Source organism: Dermacentor silvarum, chromosome 2, assembly GCF_013339745.2.
Source record: "Dermacentor silvarum isolate Dsil-2018 chromosome 2, BIME_Dsil_1.4, whole genome shotgun sequence".
Lineage (NCBI taxonomy): Eukaryota > Metazoa > Arthropoda > Arachnida > Ixodida > Ixodidae > Dermacentor > Dermacentor silvarum.
The window spans coordinates 90,481,096-90,504,566 of NC_051155.1; the positions used below are offsets into that span (position 1 = coordinate 90,481,096).

General features: G+C 49.3%; 1 protein-coding gene across 4 annotated transcripts in view; it reads right to left on the reverse strand.

The window, feature by feature from the left end:
- LOC119441613 (calpain-5-like) overlaps window positions 1-23,471 on the reverse strand; it is a 70,360-nt gene that overhangs the window by 32,023 nt on the left and 14,866 nt on the right. For 3 of the 4 annotated variants that reach the window (XM_037706218.2, XM_049661456.1, XM_049661455.1), the window contains exons 4-6: window positions 21,942-22,144; window positions 15,674-15,872; window positions 1,961-2,169 (exon numbers count right to left, since the gene is read on the reverse strand). In XM_037706218.2, the coding sequence (XP_037562146.1) occupies window positions 1,961-2,169; window positions 15,674-15,872; window positions 21,942-22,144 (611 nt within the window). Of the gene's footprint in view, window positions 1-1,960; window positions 2,170-15,669; window positions 15,873-21,941; window positions 22,145-23,471 lie in introns of all 4 variants that reach the window. The other variant, XM_049661457.1, reaches the window with a different exon arrangement.

Here is a 23,471-nt window from a genome sequence, read left to right on the forward strand (position 1 = left end):
CCTTCTCCGCCGCGATGGAATGCGAAGCGAGCGCACGTGTGCGAGGCGGCCCTGCATCCCTCGGCCCGGCGATCTTGCCGCCGCGGGCGTGACCTTTCCCCCTCCCTTCATTCATACGTGATCCTGCCGCTTGCTGCAGCTGGCCTAGCCCACCAAGCCGGCACTCTCTCCTTTTCCAGCTGATGTTGCCGACGCGCTGGTACACGCTGTGGCACATCAGACTCGATGAGCGCGGACACGCCCTGTCAAACGCTGGCGGCGTGTGGAAGCGCCGCTGGAGAAGCGACCGAAGTGACCTTCGTGCTGTTGTCTATCGCTTCAACGCAAACTGAGCGCCGAGAACACACAGCACGCAGAAAGCTACGAGCCGCCGACGCACCTACACTGCTAGACTCAGCCCCAACGCAGATCGCTTTCAAGATACGGCCTGCGCGACCGCGCGCCGCCCGGCCATGCCTCCCCCTCGCTCCCTCGCCGCTGCCTCGAGCGCAACGGAAGAAGGCGCGCTTCCTCCCTGTTTTTCTTGCGCGCGCGAGATTTAGACGCGGTCATCGGCTTCCCTCCCACGTTTTCACTCGCACATACAGCATACGGCGCGCGGCGACTGCGTTATCGCCCTTGGACTTAGGGTACGGCCACGCTAGTGGCAAAAACACGCAGCAAAAACGCGCGTCAGAAATGCGCGGCAAAAGCGGCAGGAATCGGGGGTCTTGCGGCGTGCCGTGCGAAATGGGTTCTGCGGCAAATGCCGCGTGCCGCGAGATGAAGAACCAATCAAGAGCGACGAGGGTGACGTCACGGAGCCATCACAACCGGAACGCCACCGGTCCGCGCCAGGTTTTCAATCGACGATTGTCGTCTCTCGCATGAAACAACGAGCGCTCGCGGTGTTGCTCTCGCGGCGGTGTTGCTCGCCCGTTCAGAGAGCGCGGGAGATCATATCGCGCTGCCGCGCGCGCGCATGCCACAGTGGCCTCGCGGCAAGGCGCTGACGCGCGGCAAATTGGCGCTCGCTGCTGCATGACGCATTGAGGCATTGAGTTCTATGGGAGCTGTTCGGGACCGGTCGAAAACGACGTAACAGCCGGGAAAACGCAGCCGCCCCCGGGAACGTAACAGCGAGGTTCTACTGTAACACTATACGACGCTACGATGCCTTCGTGATGCTCGCTCTTCGTTTCCGATGCCTCGCGCTTGTGCGAAACGACACGCGTCCACGCATCCAGTACCTGGTGTGACATTCTGAGGATGAGTGCTTCGACGAAAACGGAAAACGGGATGCACGTTACAATTGAGGGCGCGTTAAAATCGAGTAAATACGGTAAACGTTTATTTTTCGAATTTTCGTGCCGAACCTGCATATAACGAAATCCTCTTTATAACGAAGTTTTTCGGGAATTTGTCAATTTCGTTATATCCAGGTTTAACTGTACGCAGAATCGTATCAACGAGGTTCCACTGTACATACGCACTTAATTATTGATTGTTTATGTTTAGACACAGAACATAAGCAGCATTAAACATGGAACGGCACAGACTGACAAGCAACACATTTTTAGATCACAGTGACTATTTCAGTTACTTTGCTGCTGCCAATTTCACTTACTTCAGGAACTTGTATGAATAAATTTGCTCAGAGCTAATTAACTTATACCCCTCAGGTTTGTGGTGTCTTGCACTGCCACATGATGGCAATGCAGGTACCATCATAAATGTTTTTTCTGCATAAATTTTTTGCAATCTTGTGCCGCCCCATCTTTCGACAGCTTTACACAAACAGCTTTTATTTATTCTAAAACGACGCAACAGTAGTAAAACTGTACTAACAGCCACAATTTGTAAACATTACAAAAGTCCGGTAGAGTTGTTAGGTACGGCATTAGCGCAGCAAGTGCAGTTTTATTTGACACAACTGCGCACGCCAGAGCGTCCTGTGCCCAAAAACAGAGTGCTCTCTTACCCCTGACCCAAGACACCCGTCCAGGCTGATGCCACATAACGCCATGGGTTGCGCAGCCGGAGAAGGCGCAGATGCAGTCGGGCACGAAACAGCTCCTGCCAAGAGGGGACGTCCGCGGGCGACACCTCTCGGGCAGACACCACCTGGTAGGAGTGGCCCTTCAGCAGACCGTTGGTTGTTGTGCTGCCCATCTCGTCTGCATGCTCTACCTGCAGACAACACACACAAAGGGGGTCAAAGGCACTCAACAAGTGCCGTAGGAACAAGGCAGTTGCATTTAGTGTGAGTGAAACAACCTTGTAAACAAGGTTTTGTATGTTTTGCCAGAAGGGAAAAGCATTGACAGCTACAGCTAGGTTTAGTGTGCGCTTAGTGTGTCGATGTCGTTTAGCGATGAGATTAAAAAAAAAACCAGATTAAAGTATGGGGTTTTACGTGTCAAAACCACGATCCGATTATGAGGCGGGGGATCAGCGCTAAAAATTGAACACACAGAGAAAGATGGGGCAAGCGCGTGCTTAGAACATGTTGCTCCCCACCAGGTCTTTTCGTCATTGAAGAGCTTCTCATTTCTGGCACTTGACCAAATCATTGACCACGCTGCACGGAAGAAAAGCATTCCAAAAACAATGCAACTTGCTTTTCCAGGAAACGCATAAGCACCCCCTCCGCCCCTGCCCTTTTTTTCCCCTTGTCTACGACTTTCATTATGTGAATAAACTTCAGGAAAGCCTCCCCCCCTTCTGTATAGGAACTGTGAGTGAACAGTGGCAAGGCTGTTATTCACTCATTTCGCAACTGCATCGGTTCTACCCATTCTCTGCCTCCTCTCCCTACCACCTCTCCACCATTCTACCTCCCCCCTGGACTTGCACACTAGTAGAAAGGTAAGTGCTGCAGTTTCTACGTTTTTGCCGGAGGTCACAGGTAATTACAGCTGTCAAGGGGCTAATGTGGCGATGCCCAGGGATCTCCGGAGGGCATTGTGCACATGCGACGCGATTGAAAGGTCCAAACGAGTTTATCGCATCGCCTTTCTTCTCTGCCACGCTCCTTCCATGTACATACACACATGCTCTGAACTGCCCCCTGACGCGGCGGCGTGCGACAGCCACAGCAGCAGCACCAGCAGTGGAAAAGTCGAAGGAAGAGAGAAGGATAGCTTCGCCTTAAAATTATGGACATGGGGCTCTGCAGCGTCTTGTCACTGCCCAATCGCTCAACACCAGATGGCCGTGGCCAGTCACCTAGCTGAGGTTCATCTACCCTGTCGTAGCACGTGCTGCTGAGAGCCCATCTCAACTAAAAGTCTCGGCAGTTTTCAGAACAGCCAGATGTCAGGAGACACGACGCTTTTAAATCTATCGAAGCTACTAGCCCTTATTTTACTGCGAACTACGGTGGCCATCATTTGACACAGGCTTCTAACACAGAAAGCAGCCCTGGTTCGGACTGTCTGCCTCATCAATTCTCAAGTGCTATCAAATAGCTATATGCGTTGCGTGATGACCACAGTACCATGATCGCAAGTTACGTCCGAACGTCTCTTCAAACAAGTCGGACAGCAGGTCACCGAAAGTGAGTGCAACTTGCATCATATGATACTATCAAAGTTGTAGCGCAAAAGTTCGTCCCTCGATTTTTAAATGTACAATAATATAGCATGCTCACGACGCCGAAAGCGCGGTTAAGTGATAGGCAACTTGCAAAATAGTGCCCGCTCTCTTCTGTACGTAGCCATGGCTGAACCACTCACTAGAACTGGTTGGAAAACAACACTTACCTCCACTGTTACCTGGGCTGCAACAAGTCAGGGCTGCAAACCAAAAGACACAAGACAGTGCGCTGTCTTGTTTTTGTTTGGCCCGTTTTTAGTGCTGCTCTTTCTCCCAAGCCATGTACCAACTAGGTCATCAATATACATTATATAAGTGCATCAATTTGTAAACAAAATGTTTGTTTCTCTTAATATCATTACTTTTTAAAATAGAACAAGGGTTATAGCATAATTTGATGAAAAGTGGCTGCACGTCTTAGCAATGAAAAACTTTTTTCAGAAGTTAAGCGAAGTGTTATTTCGGCAACGTAAAAACGTGCATCCTCTTCGTTATGTACAGTAGAATCTCGTTGATATGATGCTGCAAAATACGTTTTTTGGGATAATACATATATATATACATATTGTGGGCATTTATTGTGCATTTCTTCATCATCTGTACATTATCATCATCATGCGTGTGACCCTCATCTTCATCACGCGTGCGGCACATCATCATCAACGTGGACTGTGTCGAAGGCTGTTCAGGCTGGTTGTGGACGTCGCCCTTCTTCGCCGTGTCGTCTCTCGGGCTCAATAAAGGTCCGCCCTTACTGTGACGTCACAAGTGGTGGAGGTGCTTCTTGGTTCCCCGTCCTCTACGCCCCTGGCCTACTCCCTGGAGCTTTGTTCGGGTCGGCGCTTGTGCCCACTGTCCGCCAGCATGTCGCAGGATGAGCAGCCTGGAGCTTCTACCCTAACCATCCCGCCTCCACAAGCCGCACCTTCTGTGATCATCAGCGGCCACCAGCGTGATCCCCATCTGTTCGCTGGTTTTCGCGGTGAAAATGCTGAGGACTGGCTGGATGATTACGAGCGCATAAGCTCTGCTAATCGGTGGGATGATCCCCACAAGCTCCGCCAAGTCTCGTTCGACCTGACCGGTGTGGCGAAGACCTGGTTTTTCAACCATGAGATTGATTTCACCGATTGGACGAACTTCAAGCAGCAGCTTCGGCAAGTTTTTGGCACACCGGCGGTTCGCTCCGCCCTTGCGAAGAAAACTCTGGATGCTCATAACACTCCGGCGAGTCCTACACATCGTACATCGAGGATGTGCTTGCACTCTGTCACCGTGTCAATGTTGCCATGGCTAAGTCAGACAGGATACGCCACATTCTTAAAGGTATTGGGACTGTGGCCTTCAACGCGCTCGCCGTCAAGAACCCGGCTACCGTCGCTGACATCGTCTTGACATGCCAGCGCCTCGACGAGCTCGAGTCCGTACGCTTGCAGCCGGACTTCAGCGAACACCGTTCTGCGGCAGACCCCGACTTGCGCATGATGATCCGGGCGATCATACGCGAAGAACTGCAATCACTTGGCTTGTCATCTCCGTTGATGATTCCTGCTCAGCCTTCTGGTGCAGCATTGCGCGACGTCATCAGAGAGGAACTTGCATCAATGACCTGCTCTGCGAATGTGGACCCTCCGGCCCCTCGCACCGTACCAACATACGCGCAGGTTGCTGCCGCGCCTCCAACTAGTGTACGTCCAACGTTGCCTCTACCCACATACACGCACGTTGGTGTCGCTCCTCCGGCCAATGTCCCCTCATTACCACTTGAGCCGTCACCGCCCCATCTGACCGTACTATCTCAAAGCGCACCGAGCGCCCCTTACTACCCGCCTTGGCGATCGTCTTGTCCTACCTGTTATTACTGTGGTTATCGCGGCCATATATCACGTTTTTGCCGCAAGCACCAACAAGATGAGCGTCACGGGTACGACCTGTGTGAACGCGATGCGTATTCTGGTGGGGCCTCTTACCAAAGCCATCGTTACTGTCGCAGAAACGAGACGAGACAGCTGCGTTCGATGCGAACGCAGCTGTCTCGTCTCGTTTCTGCGACATGGTGCCGTGACCAGGATTTAGCGGTTACTCCTCTTCCGACTGGCCACGGACTACCAGAACGACGGACTGGCCACAGAAGACGGACGAAGAGGAGGTCCGAGAGCGAACCAACGGCAGCGAGACGAGACATCGACGGCAAGGAGCGGCACGGACACAGAGGGCGACCAAGATTCGGATGACGTCTCGCCGCTAGAATCTGTAAGCGACCAGCAGTTTCCTCAGTTATTCAAGATGAACAGAGAAGTGATTTTGAAGAAGCGAAAAACGCTGAGGACGCAAATAACAAATCTAGTGAGCGATGCTGAAAAGAAACTGGAGGAGAATCAAGATCCTACAGCAATGTCGCTGATAGCCAGCCAGATTAAAGGTATTGCAGACTCGCTAAAGAAAGCGGACGAGCAGATGGAGCAGTTCATAACGCCCGAAACAGCTGACTCGGAGTTTGCGAAAACAAATGAGTACGAGCTAAAGATAATAAGTGCTCTGCACAACATCAACGCGTACCTTTCTCGGCAAGAAGTACGGACAAACAGCGAGGGAGCAAACCAATTTTAATGGCGAAGCTAGACAATCTCAGCAAGCAACAATAGCGAAGCTACCGAAGCTAGAACTAATGAAGTTTGACGGCGACAAAATGAAATGGCAGAGATTTTGGCGGCAATTTGAAACAGCTGTACACGAAAGAACCGACTTGAACGAAAATCAGAAATTTACGTACCTTCTGTCATCACTAACAGGAAAAGCGGCAGCTGCCGTGGAGGGATTACAATTTTCCGACAGTAACTATAGCAACGCCATTGATATACTCAAGAAGAGGTACGGAAAAGATGACGTGCTGGTAGAAATGCACATGAAAGAACTGACTAACTTGAATACAGTAGCGAGCTGCAACGACATTGACGGTTTAAGAAAGCTGTCACAAAAGGTGCAAGTGCACATACGTGGATTGGAGTCCTTAGGATTGAAAAGCGAGTCCTATGCATCGATGTTGCTTCCGATCCTGAAAAGAGCTTTGCCAGTGGATATGTACATTGGATTCCAGTTAAAACAAAGAGAAGCGTTCAGTGGATCTTCATCACGAGATCAGAATGTGGCTATACGTCAAGAAGATATTCTTAGGCACTTGATGAAATACATCGAAGATCAAGTAGAGGGCAGAGAGGACTTGTCAACAGAAAGGAGAGAAAGCTACAGCCACAGGGCTGAGAGTAAGCAGCATACAAGAACTGTTAATTTTCAAAGTACAGCTGCAAAGTTTTGCATATTTTGCGACAATACAACTCATTATACTGATGATTGTAGGAAAACAATGCCTTATGAAGACAAGAAAATGAAGCTCAGAGAGGCAAACAGATGTTTCCGCTGTACCAGGCCTCGCCATACTGCTAAAATATGTAGGGCAAACATTAGGTGCAAGATATGTCGAAAATGGCATGCGACGTCTATGTGCCGAAGCAAAGAACTGACAGCACAGTGTACAACATCTACTCTTGGTGAAAGTGAAAATCAAGAAGAGAAAACATCTACATGCCAGTTTATGAACAACTCATCAAGTGTATTTCTGCAGACTGCAGTTGCATTAGCAGAAGGTAGAAGGCAGTCATGTTATTGTCATGTTCTACTGGATACTGGCAGCCAAAGATCATTCATACTGAAAAGCCTATCTGAGAAACTTGGCTGTAAGGTTAAAGGAAAAGAAAGACTCACGATAGGCTCATTCGGAGGAGGACAAAATGAAAGAGTCATGAATTCAGTTGAAGTTAAACTGAAAAATATCTCCAGTAGTGAAGAAGTGGTACTGGAAGCACTGGAGGTAGACATAATTTCAAAAGAAAGATTACCGTTCCTGCCTATTTCACTGCAAAAGAAGTATGAAGAGGACGGATTCAAGCTGGCTGACGTTTCATGTAAAGGCACATCATGCATAGAAATTGGAATACTTATTGGATCAGACCAGTATTGGCAAGTAATGACAGGTGGGATCCGAAGACTAGAAGAGAGGTTGACAGCAGCAGAAACCATATTCGGCTGGACAGTACAAGGTGAAGCTAGGATATCAGCAACAATAATGGAGAAGTCAACCGTAATGGTACTTAACGTCAACGTGGAGAACTGCGACATACAGACAGAACTCAGCCATTTCTGGGATATTGAAAATCTAGGCATAAAGTGCCCTGAGAAAGAAACCGGGAGAGAAGAGGCAGTGATTCAGCACTTCAAGAGGCACTTAAAATTTGAAGAGAAGCGATATTCTGTCAGACTTCCATGGAAAGATAACGTGGAACTTGATGAAAACAAGAGCGTAGCTATGAACAGATTACGACAACTCACTCGACGGCTACAGAAGGACGAAAGCATACTCCGGCGCTACGACAGTGCTATCAGAGATTATTTAAATAGTGGAGTAGCAGAAGTGGTCGACGAGAAAAGTAGACTGATGACACACTGCTACTACATGCCGCATCAGGCAGTGATAAGGGAAGATCGACAAACCACAAAGAATTGTATTTGATGCATCTTCATCGTCGACAAAAGGGTTTTCTTTAAATGATAACCTCGAAACAGGACCGAATCTCAATTGTGATCTGGTGCATATGCTGATGAACTTCCGACACCATCACATAGCAATGACAGCTGATATAGAGAAAGCATTTCTGCAGATTTCAATACACGAAGAAGATAGAGACGCATTGCGTTTTCTTTGGTGGGACAGAATTCCAAGCGGTAGCGACGCAAAAGTCGTGACATGGAGAATGTCAAGAGTTACGTTTGGGACAGCTCCGAGTACTTTCTTACTTGCAGCAACTGTACGAAACCACCTAAGCAAGTTGGAAGATAGCTTTCCGGAAACGATTAAGCAGTTGAAGAACAACATTTACGTCGACGACGTGATACTGGGAGCCAACTCATCAGAAGAAGCCGAAAAACTTTATAAAGAGTCAAAAGACATTTTTCAAGAGGCGTCAATGACACTCAGAAAGTTCAAAACTAATGAGCCTGGATTACAGCGAACTATAAACATACAAGAGGAAAACACAGGCATGGAAACCTCAACCCAGATAAAGGTACTTGGCATCAGATGGAATTACGAGGAAGATAGATTGTACCTCCCATCTTTTGACACAAAGGACATCGATACGAGCGGTCCAATTACTAAGAGGCAAATGCTACAGCTAACAGCAAGAATATACGATCCTCTAGGCGTCTTCACTCCATTCACAGTGACAGCTAAGCGACAAATACAGAACATGTGGAGGAAGGGGACATCTTGGGACGACCCACTACCAGAAGATGAAACGGCGTCGTGGAGGAACTGGATTCAAGAGCTACGATTAATACATGACTTCAGCATACCTAGATGGTTTGATATTAACCAAGGCAGCCAGCCTCTTCACACGGATCTTCATTTGTTTTCTGATGCAAGCCCGTACGCTTACGGAACAGCAGCCTACTTGATAAATACCTACGAAAACCAAAAACAGTCTGAGCTACTCATAGCAAAAGGACGAATAGCTCCAATGAAAGAAATGTCTTTGCCAAGACTCGAGCTAATGGCTGCGACGTTATCCGCACACCTCTCTGAATATATCAGAAGAGGATTTGTAAGAAAACTCAATGAAACGAGATATTGGACAGACTCGACCATTGTTCTCAGTTGGTTACGCGGAAAGAAAAAACGAGACAATTTTGTCGAAAACAGAGTGAAGGAGATAAAGGAAAAAACAAAACTGTCAGAGTGGAATTACGTTGCAAGTGAAGAAAACCCAGCTGATTTGATGACTAGAGGTGTAAGCGCAGAGCGTCTGATAAACTCAGAGCTATGGTGGCATGGTCCAAAATGGTCAGTTCTGAAAAAGAAAAATACAGAACAAACAGAAGCAGAAGACGACACTGAGCATGGTGAAAGTTATGCGATTAACACATGCACCTCAAATACGGCAGTGATTGACGCGGAGAAGTATGGCACATACATACGCTTACTCAGAGTCACAGCTTGGGTTCTCAGGTATATCCGGAATATACGAAAAAAGAGACCGATCATCGGAGATCTGAGTTTTGAGGAACTGAAGAATGCTGAGACGACAATAATCAAGCTAGAACAACAACATATACGAGAAAACATAGTACAGAGCAAGAGCATTCCTACGAAGACAACAAGGATGTTTCTTCATGGTACGGAAGTCTTTGAAGACGATCAAGGTCTGATAAGACACAAAGGTCGGCTACTTCAAAGCGGATTATCATACAACGAAAGACATCCTATTGTGCTGCCAAAGTGGACGGCTGGTACAAAGCTGCTGGTACGCCATATCCATCAACTCACGCTGCACGGAGGAATAAGCGTCACATTATCACAGCTTCGAACTAAGTACTGGATAATACAAGGAAGACAGCTCGTGAAGAAGATAATTCATGGATGTCTAAAGTGCCAACGATTTGACGCTAGACCACTACACCAAGAAACAGCACCACTTCCTGCTGACAGAGTCAACGAGCGACAACCATTTGAAGTGATCGGAGTGGATTTCGCGGGTCCGTTACTTGTAAAGGACGCGATGAAAGGTACTACAACACAGTATGTTGCAATATTTGTATGTGCTACCACACGAGCTGTACATCTCGAAGTTGTGGACAACACGACAACAGAAGCATTCTTACATGCATTCCGAAGATTTACTGCGAGACGAGGGCTATGTTGCATCATTTATAGTGACAACGCAAGGACGTTCAAGAAGGCCAACAGAGACATCAATCGTATGATAAAGGAACTACAGAAAGAAGTCTCCAAAAGAGCAAGCCAAGGGGATCAAATCAAATGGAAGTACATCGCAGAACAAGCGCCTTGGTGGGGAGGCTTTTATGAAAGGATGGTACGAAGCATGAAATCAACAATGAGGAAAGTTATTGGGAAAAGACTTATCAAGAGAAGAGATGCAAACACTAACAACTGAAGTTGAAGCTGCCCTTAATAACAGACCGTTGACCTATGTATACAGCGAACCAGATGAACCTCTGCCTATTGTGCCGGCTGATATAATAGGTGGAAAGCATAGGATCAAAGACAGTACAGAAAGTGAAAAAAAGATCAGCATAGAAGAAATGTGGAGAAATAAGCAAAAAATTACGAAAGATTGGTGGAAGAGATGGAACAAGGAATATCTGAAAGAACTGAGAGAGCAGTGTAACGCAAGAAAGCAAGAAATGACAGTGAACCAAGGAGATATCGTTTTGATCGGTGCACGTGCTCCTAGATCCTTCTGGAACCTGGCTAAGGTCATTGAAGTATATTCTGGAGTCGACGGGAAACCGCGCTCCTGTCTCTTAAAATCCAAAGGAAAACTCGTTCGGAGACCTGTTCAACACCTATACACACTCGAAGGTTGCTTCCACTGATGAGAAGGAAACTTTTCGCGGCCGGAAGCTATTGAAACTCATGAGAGTGGACAAGACGAGAAAGAAGAAGACGGCGGGCTCCAAAGGCGTGCGCGCTAAGAAAAGCAATAAAAAAAAGAAAAAGAAGAATCTTGATTTCGTTCGCATCGAACGCAGCTGTCTCGTCTCGTTTCTGCGACAGTTACGTTTCCCCTCCGCGCCGTTCCCCATCTCTGCCCGCAACGACCGAGACGCCGAATGGTTACCGTACCACCAGACACCGATCACCTTCGCCCTTCCGCCTCTCCTCGTCACCGCTTCGGCCTGCCTCATTCACCTCTGACCGCCGCCCGGAAAACTAAGTAATGCAGTTTTCGGAGGAAAAACTGCATTCACCGACAGGACTACAATTCCTCCAGCGCGCCCTTGTAATATGATGTCCGTGTTTGTTGAAGGTGTGCACATTGAAGCTTTGGTGGACACCGGTGCGACTCTACCTGTTATGCATTCCCATTTGTGTAGGTGTCTCAGGAAAGTTACGACGCCTTATGATGGACCCGCGCTTGTTGCAGCTCAAGGGAAAACAATCCGCCCTTCCGCGTTTTGTACAGTGCGTGTATCCATCGATGGTATCGTCCACTACATAAAATTGGTTGTGCTGTCGCCCTGCTCCCACCAGCTCATTTTAGGATGGGATTTTCTTGCCTCTGCTTCTGCTGCTATATGTTGTGGGCAAGGTGTCGTTCATATGACCGACACCGACTATTCGCTCGGCAATGAACCGTACCAGCCACTTCGTCTACTCGCTGCAAAAAATACCGAGCTACCTCCAGGCTGTCAGCAAATTCTGACCATCACGTCCGACGCCATCAACCATGTTTTAATGTTACCTTGTGCGCGTTGGCTCACAAAAGGGATAGCCATTGTTTCAGGCCTAGTTAGGTTTGATAATGGTTCTGTGCTTCTCAAAGCAAGGAACACAACACCTGAGAAAATTCTACTTCCTAAAGGCACCACTTTGGCTTGCGTTGCTGATTCAGAGCCTCTCTCTGTTGTTCCCCTCAAGGCTGCTCCCTCTGAAATCCCTCCTGCTGGACATTCTGCCTCTACTTTCGCTCTTGCTGCTGTAATCAGCTCGGACTTGACCCCTTCGCAGACGCAACAGCTCCTTGCCTTGTTGAAGAAGCATGAAGGCTCATTTGACGCCCATTCTTCGAGATTGGGACAGACGACCGTCACAGCGCATCGGATTCAGACAGACGGCAGATCCATCGTGCATCGCCGGCCATATCGCGTGTCTCTAGTTGAGCGCAAAATTATTGAGCAAAACGTCGCCAACATGCTGCAACGTGAGATAATTCGCCCCTCTGCTAGCCCTTGGTCGTCCCCCATTGTTTTGGTCCGAAAAAAAGATGGCTCCGTGCATTTCTGCGCAGATTACCGAGTGCTCAACAAGATCACACGCAAGGATGTGTACCCCATGCCTCGCATTGACGATGCCCTCAATTCCCTGCAAGGTGCCGAGTACTTCTCCAGTCTTGATCTGCGTTCAGGTTACTGGCAAATTCCGATGCACGAAGCCGACAAAGAAAAAACAGCATTTACAACCCCAGATGGTCTTTACGAGTTCAACGTCATGCCCTTCCGCCTCTGCAATGCTCCCGCAACTTTTGAGCGCATGATCGACACCGTTCTGCGTGGCCTGAAGTGGAAGACCTGCTTGTGCTATCTGGATGATATCGTTATTTTCTCGTCGACATTTGCACAGCACCTGCAACGTCTCGACGAAGTTCTCACGTGCATAGCCAACGCTGGTCTTCAGCTCAACACCAAAAAGTGTCATTTTGCAAGCAAGATGATCAAGGTCTTAGGTCATATTGTCACGGGACTATTCCTCAAGAGGAGCGTCGATGAAGAAGACGTTTTTGATGTAGCGCGCTGTCGCCCATATGGTTCAGCGCTTCATCGCCTTGTAAATATATTGTAAATACGTTTTACTGTTGTGTCTGCCTCCCCGTAACAATATTGTAAGCAAGGATGGTATTCGACCTGATCCTGACAAGATTTCGGCGGTGCTTCACTTTCCTCGTCCAGAAAAGACCAAGGACCTACGCAGTTTCCTCGGAATCGCTTCCTATTTTCACCGATTTATTCGCGATTTCGCCTCTATAGTTGCACCTTTACACCACTTACTTCGTTCTGGTGCTCCCTTGTGGTCACTTGAATGTCAATCTGCCTTTGACCAGCTAAAAGGTGCCCTCACATCTGAGCCTGTCCTGTGTCATTTTGATGAGACTGCTCCCACACTCTTGCACACGGATGCTAGCGGCCATGGCATCGGTGCTGTGCTCCTCCAGCGAGACAACTCTTCGCGTGAGAGAGTCGTTGCGTATGCCAGCCGCGTGCTCACACCTGCCGAGAAGAACTATACCATCACCGAGCAGGAGTGCCTCGCTGCCGTTTGGTCCGTCCAGAAATTTCGCCCTTATCTCCACGGTCGCCATTTTACCGTCGTGACGGATCACCACGCCTTATGCTGGCCTTCCCACTAAAGAACTTGTCAGGGCGTCTTGGCCGCTGGATTCTTCGTCCGCAAGAATATGACTTCGAAATAATCTACAAGTCTGGTAAGAAGCACCAAGATGCAGACGCTCTTTCTCGTTGCCTGCTTCCTACAGCCGCACTCATCAATGGTTCCGCCACCGCCTCCAGTGACGCACTCACTGACGTCTCTTCTACGGTGGTTTTGTCCTTCGCCACTCTTGATCATCTCACTTCGCACAACCATGAATCATTTTCGTCTCAACAACTCGCTGACTCGTACTGTCGCCGTATTATAGACGACCTTCGTGGAGCTTCGCGCCCGCCTAACGCCCGGCTTCGTCAGCAGCTGACACAATTTAAGCTTGAAAACTCCGTGCTGTACCGCCATATCCACCATCCTGATGGACGACACTGGTTGCCCGTGCTACCTCATTGCCTTCGTGTGCGTGTCCTTCAGGCTTTTCATGACGATTTGACTGCTGGCCACCTTGGCATCCAGAAAACTTACAACCGCATAAGAAGTCACTTCTACTGGCCTGGCCTGTCTACCAGTGTGGCGAGATACGTCGCTTCCTGCGCCATTTGTCAGCGTCGCTAACGTCCAACATCAGCTCCTGCCGGACAACTACTACCAGTCTCATATCCTGCAGAACCATTTGAGGTTGTTGGCATCGATCTCTATGGGCCACTTCCCATGACTCCTGCCGGTAGTCGATGGATAGTGACAGCCGTCGACCACCTGACGCGCTATGCCGAAACAGCCTGTGTAAGTTCAACATCGGCTTCCGAAGTCGCTGCCGTCATTCTTCAATCCATCATCCTGTGCCATGGCGCCCCTCGTGTCCTTCTGAGCGACCGCGGAAAGACATTCTTTCCCAACTAGTAGGCGAAGTGCTCAAAGCCTCTGGCACCACTCACAAGACTACATCAAGTTATCATCCTCGGACCAACGGCCTGACTGAGCAGTTTCATCGTACGCTCTCCGACATGATAGCCGCCTATATTCAACCCGATCACAGAAACTGGGACACAATTTTGCTATTCGTCACCTTCGTGTATAACACCGCCGTTCAACGCAGAACCGGTTGCTCGCCTTTCTACCTTGTTTTTATGGCCGTTCACTCAGTTCCTTTCTCGATGTTTCTTCTCTGCCCCTGTCAGTCCATCTCGAACTTCCTGCAAAGAATATGTTTCCCGCCTCGTCCATTGTCACCAGCATGCCTGTGTCAGCACCGCAGCCAGACAGCGAGACGGCAAGTATCATTATGACGCATATCATCGCGTAGTATTCTACTAGCCTGGCGATGAAGTGCTGCTCTGGACACCAGTTCGCACTCCTGGGTTGTGCGAGAAGTTTCGGTGTCAGTTTATTGGCCCCTACACGGTCCTGGAAATGACTTCTCCAGTTAATTATCGAGTGACCCCTGTTGTTTCCTCAACTGACCGCCGTTGTCGCTCTACCGAGGTGGTCCACGTTTCTCCTATGAAGCCCTTCACGCGGCGTTCCCTGTACCTTTAGGCAGCGGCCAGGATGGCCGCTTTCGCGCGAGGGAGATTAGTGTGGGCATTTATTGTGCACTTCTTCATCATCTGTACATTATCATCATCATGCGTGTGCCCCTCATCTTCATCGCGCATGCGGGCGCATCATCATCAGCGTGGACTGTGTCGAAGGCTGTTCAGGCTGGTTGTGGACGCCGCCCTTCTTCGCCGTGTCGTCTCTCGGGTTCAATAAAGGTCCGCCCTTACTGTGACGTCACAATACATATATATACAGAGAGAGAGAGAGAGGTATGGTGAAGAAAAAGGCAGAGGTGCAGTGGCCGGCGGAGACCCCCCCCTGTCCGACATAAATTTCTTTGCTTAGCTACTGCCATGACTCAACTTCATAGCAACTGAGCCTCCATGGTGGGTAGTGAATAAATGGTAGAAGAATGTAACATCACACATGAAGACGTAAGTGCAACTAGGCCACTTTCATTCGCTTTTCCTACACTCACTGCTGCTACCTTCTCGTCCTGTGTTGTCAGAATTCTTGGCAAGAGTGGCACAGGACGACCTCAGAGATCCCTGGCACAGTGCACGGTTCTCGCACAGCTGAAGCCCTGCCGAACTGAAAACTCACTGAGATAGCACAGCAGACGACCGCCTGGCAGGAATTGTCCAACACAGCCTGCATCTTGGCGAAGAGCTGCTCCTGTAGCGCGGGGTCGCGTGCGTAACCCCCCACAGCCAGCTCCAGGTGCTCGGCTGCGGCCCCCGTCATGTCCACTAGCGCATCCGACAGGCTGCATGCTTCCAGAAGTTCGTAGCAGCCCAGGAACCTGCGCAGCAGGCATGACCTCAGTACTCGCACAGTGGTATGCCAGAGAGGCACATAAGAGCCGAGTGCAGTGGAAAGCATGGTGGCTAAGACGAAGACAAATGCATAGAAGAGGAAAACACAGGCTTTTTTTCTCAGAGCTATGAGGCACAAGTTATCAAGTCAGGTAAGTCAATGAAAGTTAAAAACCTGCGATCATTCTTCTCGTAGAAGGCGATACACCTCTACACGTTGCCAGGAGATGAAATTATAAAGAATTTTACGACTGTACTTTCTAGTGTCTATAGGAACAGCATGACAATAGCCAAAATACACTGACGTGGTCACAAGTTGATGTTCACAAGCTGTAATTATAGTATGTGAAGTAGTTATTCCACAGGAAGCATCGCAGATCAAAAGCAAGTGCACTGCAAAATGTGTGGTGTGAGACATCCATGATTGTACTATATACTTGCATAGCTTCCACAGAATTGCCTGCTAAGTATGAAATGAAATACACAGTAAGACATTGTTAATTCAACCTCTGTTAATTAGCAAAATTGAATAATTTGGACTCGTCCTCTGGTCCCTGGCAGGCATATGGAATATTTAATGGCCGGTAAATTTGGATAAACCTCGGAGTGCGGCAAGCGCGGAGCGCCGCAAATGGGCATCATAAAAGAGCAATAGTGACGTTACAGTCTAACCGAAATGAGGCGATGGAGTCCGCATCGCGATTCATCAGTGGAAAGCTACAGGAACACTGAAATGTTTACTGTTTATTTCTCTTTATAGCCCTTATCTTTTCGTTTGCCACTGCGCATGACACCGCATTGGGCAAATGCCATTAGAACTGCATACAGTCGAACCCGGTTATAACGAACAGCGTGATTCAACGCTATTTGTTCAATAATGGAGTAGTTCGATATAACCGAACCCAATCACAACGAACTTCAGCACCAAATTCATTGGTGCTGAAGGATCGCATTTTCGACAAGCAACACGCGAAGCCCGAAGCTTTCCTAAAGCACGATAGGTCCGCAGCTGCTTGCACATAGTTGTTCACATTGTAGGCAGCTGCCGAATAGGGGCACTGCAAAGCAAGGCTAGCTGGAGGCATGTCCGGGTGGGGCCGCTGCATGGAGACTGTAGGAGACTACCCTGAGCTGGCAGAGGAGCGCGTTTGCGGCTGTTTGGTGACAAGTCGCGCACACTCAAAGTTCGATACAGTGTAGACCGCTTATAACGTAAGTCGCCGGAGTCGTGAATATCTGCACTATAAGCGGTACGGCACTACAGTAGAACCTCGCTGTTACGTTCCCGGGTGCTGCGTTTTTCCCGGCTGTTACGTCGTTTTCGGCCGGTCCGGCACAGCTCCCATAGAACCCAATGCATTGGTAACCCCGCTGCTACGTCGCAACTGTGGGACCGTTCCCGCATCATACGTTGCGAACTGCCACACCGCACCGGCCCGAGCGGCCATTTTGACTTTTCATGTCGCTTGGCTTGGTTGCTTGACGATGGCATTGGCCGCCCAAAGTGCTGGGGGCGACATTTATTACGTATTTTCAGTTTCCGCCAGCAAAAGTATGGCCTTTGATATCCGCTTTTGCTATCTAAAGATGGTGTCCATGAGGCGTTGCGGCCTTAAAATTGGTTTTGGCTCATAGATGTTCCGTATAAAGTCCAAGGGCGATAATGCCGTCGCCGCGCGCCGTATGCTTTCTCTCGCGCGCGAGACGCAGTCGTCGGCTCCCCTCGCACGCTTTCACTCGCACATACAGCATACGTCGCCGCGCGCCGTATGCTGTATGTGCGAGTGAAAGCGTGCGAGGGGAGCCGACGACCGCGTCTCGCGCGCGAAAGAAAAGGAGGGAGGAAGCGCGCCTCCTTCCGTTGCGCTCGAGGCACCAGCGAGGGAGCGAGGGGCGGGGGGGGGGGGGGGGTAGCGGGCAGCGTAGTGCTCTGGCATCATGCTGCGCGGCGGCGCGCCGTATCTTGAAAGCGATCTGCGTGGGGGCAGATTCTACGCAGTGTAGGTGCGTCGGCGGCTCGTGGCTTTGTGCGTGCTGCGTGTTCTCGGCGCTCAGTTTGGGTTGAAGCGATAGACAACAGCACGAAGGTCACTTCGCTCGCTTCTGCAGCGGCGCTTAACTGCGCGTGTCCGCGCTCATCGAGTGTGATGTGTTCATGTTTGCCTGTGGGCGATGACACCATGTTTGTTAATTAGTTAATAACTGAATGTTTACAAGTTTATACAGACGATAAAACTACTATTCTTACTTTGTATAGCTCATCGCAATCGATACTTCGGCTGTCGGGCGAAACTACTTTTTGTCGCACGTAAGAATTAAAATAATATTGTGTGCAGTTCAACACTACTCCCATTTCTCAATTTTTCCTGTTTCCTGGCTCTTGCGTTTCCCGGCTCTTACGTTTTTTTTACGGTCCCGTGAAAAACGTAACAGCGGGGTTCTACTGTATAACCAAAACAACGATTTTCAAGCCCTGCACGTATGCAAAACATGTAGACCAAGCTGCCGCGCGTATCCGAGAATCGAAGCATGCGACTGGGAGTTTTGCATCCGTTTAAATTTACGAAAGTTGAAAGGTTATTATCCAAGTACCTACGATCTTCGCATGAAGCAGACGAAGCAATAATTAAAGAAAAAATGTCTCAGTTTCACCCGAAAGGCGAAGCATCAATTGCAATAGCAAATTAGTAGAGAGCTATAAGGAGTAGGGATAGTAGTTTTACCGGCTACATAAACTTGACACATTTGCTTACTAACTGAATTAACATGTGCGGTGTCAATGCGCACTAGCAAACATGAATAGACTCGATGACCGCAGACCACCACTGTCAAAACACGAGCATGGGGAAACGCGGCTGCCGCAGCGAGCGAAGGTTCGTGCGGTCTATCGCTTCAACAGAAACTGAGCGGCGCAAGCACAGCGCATACAAAGGTCAGAGCCGTGTGGAGATCACTCTCAAGATACAGTGGAATCTCGATAATATGATCACGGCTAATACAAATTTCCGGATGATACGAATTTTTCTGTGGTCCCGGCCAAGCCCCATTACTTTGCAACGTGCTAGAGACCGGTTGTTACGAATCGATTTTCGACCCGCGTCGGTTGATACGAATAAACGCCGCCCCACTGACGGCCGCGAAAGAGAACAGCGCGCAGTCACGCACTTTCTCCCTTTTTCTTTTGGTGTGGAGGCTGCGACTGGGCGCGAAGAGTTTGAAGTGGTGGCGCTTTTGTCGCTTCTATGCTTTTCCTCCTTTTCCACGTGCCATCGGCCGGACGGAGTGGCTGCTGTGCTTCGGGCCGCGTTCTTTGTGTTTGCGCCATTTTGCCTAGTCGCAGCGAGCTATGTCTACCGAGATACGATCTCGGCTGATTCGCCTGGCCAACGGAGGCGCGGGAGCCTCCGTTGGCGTGTCTTCCGTCGACTGCGTTATCGGTGCCGATGGCACAGGGCGATTGTCGGTTTCGCTGCCGGAGTCATATGGTGCAAGATAGCGCGGCACGTAATCCACGGTGCAAGGTAGCGCGGCACATTCAGTCGGGTGCTCCTCCGCTTCTCCTGCTAATCGCCATATTTTTCTTGCCATAGGAGGCTTGCGCTTCCGTATTCCGAAGGCGTGCTTGGTCCAAAATTTCTTCTCCAACGAGCGACGATCCATCACTAACCTGGGAGCTCTCAGTAATCCGAATTCTGCGTGTCAAGTGAAGACGCCGGCGTGGTTTACGAAGCAAACAACTGCAGTTGCCATATCGTGCCCCTGTCACAGCAGCAACCAATGAAGAGACGCCTTTCAGCACAGCAGCCAATCGGAGGCCCGCTTTCAGTGGAGGGCCCGTATGACTACCTATCGTAGACCTGCGCTTCTTTTGTGTCTGTGCGTTTGTTACAAGATGGCGACGACGGACGAATTAAGAAGCGGAACGGCGAAACTTTGTGCTTTTGAACGATACCAAGATGGCAGCTCTCGGTGGCGGGAAATACGAGATATGTCTCCGTGAACTGCGGTGATCTTGCGCGATTTAAAGCTGTTTTCTCACACTGCGCACTGACGAAGTAATCTTTTTCGGGCACTTTCAGTGCGTTTTCAGCCAAACCATTTTGATACAGCGTAGATTAGGCGTTGCAGATACCGAAACGCGTGGATTTCAAAAACCGATTTTTTCTCGCGATTTTCGCGATCTGATCCCTGCGTCCCCCCTTAATTTGGCTAGTTTTAATTGTGTTTCGATGATACGAATTTCGGCTAATACGAATATTTTTCGTGACCCCGTGAGATTCGTATCATCGAGATCCCACTGTATGGTGCGCGCGACAACACCGACAGCCGGCACAGGCACGAACGCATTTGTTTTCAGAGTAGAAGCCGCCCCTCCCTCCCGCGCTGCCTTCCCGCTTTGCTCATTTCACGTGGGAGATTGCGTCGACAGTTCCCCTTGCGCCCGGTTGCAAGATACGCATTTGGTGCCGTAGCACAGTGTCGCTCCCCTCCTCCCTTCCTCCCATACCCCCACGGCCTTTCGCGTGATGGAAGTCGCGTTTGCTCTCCGCTGTGTGTTCGCTCTCCGCGAAGGCACGCGGGCACTCGCACATACGGCACGCGGAGCCGATTTTATCGCCCTTGGACTCATGCTCCTCCTCCACATCACCCTCGTTGATCTCCTCTCCCAGCGGTGGGCACACCTCATTGAGAAGCATGCTCGCTACCGCCCTTATCGGCGAGATTTTCCCGCGGAAGCCGCATTATAACCGGTGCTTCATCTCACACGGCTGCACTGTAAGCGGTAGGCGTGTACATGGAGTGCTATGGGAAAATTAACGGGAGTCTGAAAAGACCATACTTTATCCGGTCCTGCACTATAAGCGGTTACGTTATAAGTGGTCTATACTGTATATCCAATGTCTGATTCGTTATAAAAAATACATTTTACATGCATAATGATAGGAGAACCTCCAGTGTTCAATAGAGACCATATTTTGCTCTATCCAAGTTCGTTATATTTGGGTTTGACTGTAGGCACCATCCATGACCGCGTCGCTAGCGACTATGGTTCCGCCTGCAGTGGTGCCGCCTAACCGTGGTTTTGTTCTGACATGGTGCATGCATTGGCCGCGTGCCTTTCAGAACTGCGCCGTCACCATCCGTGATCGCGCCGATAGCGACCATGGTTTTATCCGCAGTGGTAGTTTTGTTTCGACTGAGAGCACATTCGTAGCGTGTCTTCAGAACTGTGTAGTTAGCATTCATGATTGTGGCGCTGATAGTGACCACAGTTTCATCAGCAGCAGATGTGGCAAACCGTAGTTTCATTTTGACTCGGTGCACAGCGTGCCTCCAGAATTGCATGGTCACCTTCCATCCATGATTGCATCGATAGCGACCATGGTTTCGTTTGCAGCGGGTTCGGTGAGCAATAGTCTCCTTTTGACTCGGTGCAATGCATAGGCGATACCGCAGCCCACACACTGGCATCAAATCCGTCAGCTAAATCGCAAAATACAGAAAATCTGTTGCCGACCGTCTCATTGGCAAAAAAATAATTGGGATGTGCGTGCGGTAACAAAAAGCATATCTCAGATGAAGACACAGGTTCTCCGCCATGGCTGCAATGCGAAAGAAGCTGTGAGGCCTTCACCACTGTGACCAATAATCAGTCACGAGATGATGAGAATTGCAGCTTCCGAGCTGCAGTAAAAACACGATTTGCAGATTCATTCGGTAAATAAAATTGTGTTGATGTACTAAGCATTTGTTTATTATTCTCATGGTGCCTTGGATAATTTGACATGTGGTTAATTCTCACATTTTTTTCAGTCCCTTCAAATCCGAATTAATGAGGCTTTACTGCACTTGCTTTCACATGTCTGTACTGCCATACATCGTGCACCGACTACAGACAGTTCCGTGTTCTCATCTTCCCCCTGTATCCGGTGCACATGGCACACCATGCGTAAACTCTGTGTCAGTTTCCCATGCCTCCGTTTCATCAATGACAACTGCCGGGCATTGACCCCCATAGGAATTGGTGCTGCCAATGTATGGAGCCCCACCCTCACTTGGCGTAGGCCTTCTCCAGGAGGGGAGCCCAGAACTCGGAGGAGACCTGCGACCGGCAGCCGTAGAGAGTGCCCCCTATGACAGGCAGCCGGTCATCCACGAGCACCTCGATCCAGTCACCCAGCTGCCAGAAGCTGAAGCGAAACACGCCGGGGTGCATTTGCCCTGCACGCCACTCCTGCTGCTTGGCATCTGGGAACACCTGGCCACACAGGAGGAGGTAAGGAGTGGTCATCATCATCATCATCAGTTAGCTTTTCTTTCCCACTGTTAAGACTCTTCAGTGATCTTCAAGTACATACTGCATTTGGCCGCCCTTGGCAACACTTCTGTTACTCTAACAGAGCACCGGTCATCTGCACCGGTCATCTAAGTATTCAGTGACCTGCACAACTCCCTTTCTAAACACAAGCTACACATGCTTGCTCCATACTCCAAACTGTCATTTTCCTATCGCGCAGAGTTAAACCTATCATTTTCCATTCTATCGCTTACTGTATGGTAGCTAGCTTCCTCTCAAGCTTTTTTGTTGTCCTCCAAGTTCTGTTGACATAGGTTAGCACAGGTAGAGAGCACTGATTACAGACCTTCCTGTATAAGATGTTGGTGAGTTGTCATTTATGACCTGAGAATACCTGCCATATGTGCCCTCACGCCAGTGAAATGAGTGCCGATTGCCACAGTACATAAAAAAATAAAACAAAGTTCAACTTTCTGCATATACAGGTTTTTTCAAAACGCAGGCTTGTGAGAACTCATTGAAGTCTATGCTTACAAACTATGACAATGCCAGTGCCATGCTTTGGTTTTATGATGCATATGACCAGCACACAAGCAAACTGGACACAGAGAGAGACAGATATAGCAGAAATACTGGACTACAACTGACCTTTAGGCTGTACTAGGGTATACAGTCGAATCTCGTTAATTCGAACACGCTGAATTTGAACTTCCAGTTTATTCGAACTGACGTTGTGGTCCCATAGAAGCTATGCGTATTCCAATGGGTGAAAACGCCCGGTAATTCGAATGCGCAAGCATTTGCAACGGTTCATTCGAATATACTGCGCTCCGACAATGCTCTCAGCACCGCGCCAAATCGTGTGGCAGTGCCTCCAACCAGCACTGCTCTGACCCTGCCATAGAGGAAAAGCATAGGAGAGACCTCTCAATGCTGCGTAACCTCTCTCACATGGCAAGGTCGCCGTTTCTGCATCGCACCGTAATGCCCCAGTCACATTAGTAGAAAAACGCGTGCCGTGGAAGGGATCGGTCCTTAGCCGATTTTGGGCAGATCGCCACTGCGGCAAGCGAGCCCTGAGAGGAGAAGACTAATACGAGCAGCCCCTTCAGTGACGTATGCGTGGTATTCTGGTGTCATGCGGACCCGGCCTAACGCTCTACGTATTCGTACTCACGTCTGGTTCTGCCGAACTGCTTGTTTTGTTTGGCTTGGTCTCATTCGCATTGTTTTGATAGTCATAATTTGCGATTGTTTTTTTACAATGACGAGTCTAAACCGAGATGTC